General features: G+C 41.9%; 1 protein-coding gene across 1 annotated transcript; it reads right to left on the bottom strand.

Moving 5' to 3' along the window:
• Positions 1-3,275: 3,275 nt before the first annotated feature.
• Positions 3,276-6,169, bottom strand: MRPL46 (mitochondrial ribosomal protein L46). Its single transcript, XM_072148522.1, has 4 exons — positions 5,908-6,169; positions 4,948-5,143; positions 4,518-4,691; positions 3,276-3,581 (listed from the first exon to the last, which is right to left on the bottom strand). Exons 1-4 carry the CDS (start codon positions 6,106-6,108, stop codon positions 3,331-3,333), a joined length of 822 nt encoding a protein of 273 aa, XP_072004623.1. The 5' UTR covers positions 6,109-6,169; the 3' UTR covers positions 3,276-3,330.
• Positions 6,170-6,177: the final 8 nt, after the last annotated feature.

Here is a 6,177-nt window from a genome sequence, read left to right as displayed (position 1 = left end):
GTATGAGTTCAGTATATTTTCTGAGGGGGTGGGGGTCCCATTTAGAAGTCTGCTAATGGGGTCCTGCCTCCCCTAGTTACGCCCCAATAATAGTGCTTAAAAGTCCAGGTTAACCTGCAGCATTAGCAGATTCGCATAAAGAGCCTGGGCGTTCTGCATCAGGCGAGACAAGTGCTTGGATATTCATCAGACAATTTTATGTGCCGGCATAGACATACTTGACATACACTTGTTCATTACCGACGCTGTGAAACAAAAATTTATGTTGAAACTCATTCTATTGCTAGACCTGATTTTGATAAATTCCCATAGCCTTAATGCACCGATCTATGAAATTGTAGCGGGAGCCAGATGTTCTGCATTAACATTAATGGGATTTTTCTGCCGGGGATTTTCAACCTCATAGACAGAAATGATTTGGATACTGTAGGTGAATAACTTTTGCTGATAACAGTAGGCGCATGTTGGAAACACTAAAGCATTACTTAGAGAAATAAAGAAAGCAGTGATGTCTAACACTAGATGTATCACACAACAGAGTGTTAGGAGTTCTCCATGGCTCCGCTTGCCGCTATTCACTGGCTCTGCCATAATGCAAACTACAAGTAAATGATGGTAGTTGCTCGCAGCTTGCATCAGCTTCACTTTGTAATCTGAATACTCTCAGTTATTAAATGAAGGCAGTAAAATTATTGATGAGTTCAAGCTCAAGTATCTGACAGTATATTTCATAGAAAACTTAGCATTTATAAAATTGAGGAAGTAAGGCGGATAAACAAACTGTATAGCAGTGATGGTGAACCTTTTAGCGACCGAGTGCCCAAACTGCAACCCCAAACCCTCATTTATCGCGAGGTGCCAACCAAAATTTAAAGCAGTAACTTATTGCTGCCTGTTCTTCAACAATGTTCAATCATACTGGCCTCCTGAGGACACCAACACAGTAGAAAGAAGGAGGGAAACTTTGCATCATTGTAGCTTCTTTCCAGTGTCCCTCTGTACAAAGAGAATCATGGGGCCATCAAGAGGTCCTCCAAAGATTAATTAGGCCCTGTCTACACGTTCTCCCTCTTCCTGCATTCCCAAGTAGCCAAGTAAGTCACTTTAAAATATCACTGAAAGCAGCTTCTTTGCTTCCAAGTTGCTTGGAACTGCAGTAAAATTCTTTGAGTACTGTCTGGTGTGCTGGGACGATGACCTGGGTGCCTACAGAAATGGCTCGGAGTGCTGCCTATGGCACCCGTGCCATAGGTTCGCCAACACTGCTATATAAAGATAATGCACCAAAACAATTAGGTATGTGTGTTGGGCAAAACATACCATCCCCTCTAAAAATGCAACATCAAAAGCACAGTAATTTCAAAAAAGGAGGAACCTTTTCTAAATACTCTCTATTATTCAAAGAGGTTAAAATGTAGCATTAAAATAATATAGGCAATAAGGAAGCAACAAACAAGGTTGCATTATACCCCTGTGTAAATATATTATACCCCCAATATTACTAAATGCTGAATAAATAAGATTATGATAAGCCCTATAATATTAAACTATGGGCAAAAAAACCCTATAAGGAAAAAGTTCCACTAGTTTTGTCCCCCAATTGTAGATACAAAAGGACAACAAAGCAATAGATTGGTTACAAATTTAAGGGCATAATCTGTAAACCATACCGACCAGGGAAAAAGCACCTAGCCCCTAACCTATGATTTTTTGCTATTGTTATGGAATGTAAACTTGTACCTATAAATGGCATTGACTTCATAAATAGAGGAGCTCATATTAGATTTTAAGGACATCTGCCATCATTTTTACTGATGGTTGACGTGTCCTACTAAGAAGTTCGTTCCCCAGGACTTCTTTTATTAGAACTTTGCAGCAATTGCAGCAATACAGAGTTATAGATTCTAAGTAGCCTGGGACACTCCGGCTATGTCACCGGAAGAAGATTGTATTTTAATTTATTCACTCCCCCATTGCCCTAGCTTCCTAGTTGGGGGTCAACAAGGGGAGTGGATAAATTAAAATATGAGGCACTCCAGCAAGGTATTCTAATTTTTTTAACTCTATATTACCACAGTATGCAACAAGGACTTGTCTACCATCAGTAAAACTTATGGTACATGTCTGTTATACTCTGGCGTGCAGCAAGACTCACACCCCACCAGCGGTAAGTTTCAGGTCCTTTATTTATCTGTTCCAATATTTATGCATTCTGACTGTATACTCGTTGTATCCAGTATTGGTCCAATTTCATGTATCGTCAAATATTGCATATATTCAGGTTCTTTATTTATCTGTTCCATTATTTATGCATTTTGTCTAAGTTAATTTGTATATATTGGAGTGATTTTTAATATATCCCATATGTATTTCTGATTTGGTTTCACTTTTCTATTCGCCACCACAATTTTATACCTTTCTTTGTACCCATTTATTTATGATACCTTTTTATTTTGTCTGATGTTTTTTAGTGTATGTTGCTTTTGGACCTGAGGAAGGGGACAATTCGTCCTCAAAACGCGTCGTCCATAAAAATGAAGCACACATCTTGGACATTACTGTTACATTTTAGCTCTAGGGGCAGCGCGCACCTTTATACCTGTGTTTTTTGCACCAACTTTTCTATTGTTCCTTACACCGCCAGTGTCCCACTGCTGGTCAAGGGAGACGCTGCAGCCCACCAGATTCACTACTAACCTATTCCACCAGTTCAACTGAACACTAATCAATCTTCCCATTACACACAGTTTGCAAGATCTGGTGGCAACTCCTTCCTGCATTATAGATGGGTCTGGGTGTAGAACCCCTTTGTATGCTGTAGGTGGGTGCATTCATGACCTCAACACTCAAGCATGCAATGTAAAGCCCACAGGAGAATTTTTCCAAAAAGTTAACAACCGATTTAAGAAAGAAGATTCAACCCTCTTTACTTGGTAAAAATGATTTACCACATATTTGTGTATTCCTAAACCTTGTTCACATGTTGAATAGTGGGATAGCGGTTTGTTTTTGCTGATCTTCCTGCTGGGTGAAGGTGGAGACACTGGCCACCCTGACGACAGACCTTATCAGTTCTTGGATGTGTAGTCCTTGTAATATGCCATTACATCAAGCAACAGCATGCAGGTCTGTATGGATGTCTACTGGGCCCGGTAAATGGTCTATACCTAAAACAAGGGGGTGCTCTCTCCTTCTGCAGAAAACAAGGTTTAATCACCAGAGGAGACAGGGCTTTGTTACTGTAAGAACAACTTCTCTGACAAGACAAGAGTCTATTTGCTATAGTCGTACAAAACGTTTTATTAGCACATATTTACATAATAGCATATATTATACATCTATTACAAACTTATTCACTTCTGATAGATAAGCTGGTTTTAAATAGTCCTTTAATTCATCTTTGCTGACCCAAACATAGTCTCCTTTTTTCTTATTTGTTAGTAAAGATTTATTCTTGAGCAGAGCTTTGAAGAAGAACACCTTGGCTCCGATCGTATCCTCACCGCGCATCGTCTTGGGGAACTTGTACTTGTAAAAGCCACAAGGAGCGTTTCCTAAGAAAAGAGCCTCAATGCGAGTTTCTGTGGAAAGAATAAAAGACCATAAGAAAATCCCCTGCCCCTTATCCTCCTGATGAAGCCAGGGGTCCGGTGAAACAGGTCAGAAGCTATGAAGTGTGATTCGGCAGCTCTCTCAAAGGGAAACCTCCTGAATGTTACATGTGTAGCAGCAGTGATCCGAAAGCACAGAGTCAACTGGTAAAACAGTTATTTTTTTCACCTTTCATTTTTAAACATTAGCAAAAGTTATATTTTGGTGTAGATCATAGCAGGGTAATAGCTAAAAGGCTGCTGTATTTTGGAAGCTTCATATCCTGACAACATTATTGGGTAAATTGTGTTAATAAAGTGTTAGCACCACCATAGATCAGCCTGTAAATATGTAGTGGTCAGACAAGGTTGCCATTCATTTGGATAGTTAAATTGTAGTACCTCAGCTTGACCAATACACCGAGAACAGAGCTGTTTCAAGAAATTTAACCTTGAAATCCTATTTAAAGGAAATCAAGCACGGATAAACCAGTGACACTTACTCATAGATCCAGGCACTGCAACTGTGGTAATCTTCTTATATTTCTTATCCATGACCTCATTCCTTCTAAAATCAACTTATAAAATTATGCTGAAGAGCTCCTCTGTGCTGTAGCTTCACAGGTTAATGAGCCAGAGGGGCTCTAGGACTGTTATCAGAGACCCTCCATGCTGTGAAACTACAGCATGGAGGGTCTCTGATAACAGTCCTAGAGCCCCTCTGGATCATTAACCCAATTCTAAAAGTTGATTTTAGAAGGAAGGAGGAGATAGATTGCAAATATAAGAAGATCACCACAGTCACACTGCCTAGATCTATGAGTTAGTGTCCCTAGTTTATCATGCTGGATCTTGATTTCCTTCAATAATGGAACAACCACTAGGAAAGGATATCGTAGATCCACAGAGGCGAAAATAAAGCCTTACCGGACAAGTTAGAAAGCGCACGTTCTGCCGTCTGCCTCATCGTTTCTCCGGCCATCCACTCCATCTGAGGGAACATCCAAATGTCCTCATTCCCTATCTTTTCCTTCACCAGCAGCACCAGATTGTTCTCTAGTCTCCTGTTCAGCGACGTATGATCCTTCTTTTCATCTGCTTCTGTAATAAGGCAAGTAGAGTGATTATTCATAAAACGTCACTAATTATAAATACTCTATAAACTGACTGCTATTTCTCTTCACTGCATCATAAACATGCATACTCTGCCAAGCCCAGTGTGGGATTTTGTACAAAATTTTGTATATTGCTGCTGCCAGAGTCTCATTTTCTATGAAAACAAAGGACTTGATTATGAACGTTTTATAATTATATTTCAGCCAATCCACTACACCACAGTTCAGCTTAGAGTACTTACCTGTCACCCGTGAAGCAAGATTCATTTGCTTCCATTTTTGTTCCCATGTATCTTCGAGGTCTTGTGCCATCACTATTTCCTGCCCCTCATCGTCATCATCAGAGTCATAGATGTCAGACTGCTTCCTCCGCAGGCGGTCGGCATCTTTTATAAGCTGAAGCTCATGATCCGAATAAAAACTTTTCTCCAGGTCAATCTGAAATATAATTATATATATATATATAGAGCTACACGAGACAAAGTGAATGAATGCACATTTCTCAATACCTCCCTGTCAATGTCTGGGTTATACTGACTTTACTACAAATAGGACATGGAAATTTCCAAATGTTGGTAAGAAGAGATGAAATGACAATGGAAGAAGTGAGAATCCGAGGAAACCTAGTCAGACATACAATAGTGTCACTATAATAGTTCCTCTAGGAAATTATTAACTTATGGCTTGACATGCTGCATGTGACCTGTCGCCATGGTTTGTGCACACCTGATCTCCCCCATAATGAAATGATGATGGGGTAAACTGATCGCTATTCCTCTTGATTGCAATGATGGAGATAACTGGTCGCAGTACTCAGCCGTCTCCTTCATTGCCATAGACAGTGAATGGAGCGGCAGCGCAAGCGTCAGATATGCTGCTCCATTTAACTGAATTACAAAAGACACAGTCTGCGCGATCCATGGAGTTTCCACCTCTAGGACCCCAGCAATCAGGACTTATCCTCCATCAGGTGACTAGGGGAACACTTGATGTGGCTGGAGAGCCCCTTTAAGCTGGGAGCACCACTCCCCAATGACACCAGTGCTGCTCCAGGGACCCTACTGAATACATGAGCAGTGCCGGTAACGGGTGTAAGATGCATCCATTACTGTGACAGAGGTCGGTCCTGATGTCACGCCTGAGGACTGACAGACCTGCACAGCGGCTGATAACAGAGAGCACTAGCCTGCACACCGCTCTACCTGCTTGAGCAGCTCGTCCACCTCCTGCTGGACGTGCGTCTTGCTCTGGGACAGCGCTGCCGGCCTCCTCAGACACACAGCCCCGTGCAGCCTCCATGGAGAGGCCGAGGACAACCCCCTGCAGCCGGCCACCGCGGCCCGCCACCCCAGCGCCCTGCATGACAGCGCCCCGGTCACCAGCCTCCTCATAGGCGCCGCCATATTGTGAGCACGTGACGAGAGCTCGCCGGCAGCTCCTGACCAGACTCTATGGGGGGATATGATGTGATT

Source organism: Engystomops pustulosus, chromosome 4, assembly GCF_040894005.1.
Source record: "Engystomops pustulosus chromosome 4, aEngPut4.maternal, whole genome shotgun sequence".
NCBI lineage: Eukaryota > Metazoa > Chordata > Amphibia > Anura > Leptodactylidae > Engystomops > Engystomops pustulosus.
Note: the sequence above shows the minus strand (reverse complement) of the source record. Positions and strands in the feature narration are given on the sequence as shown.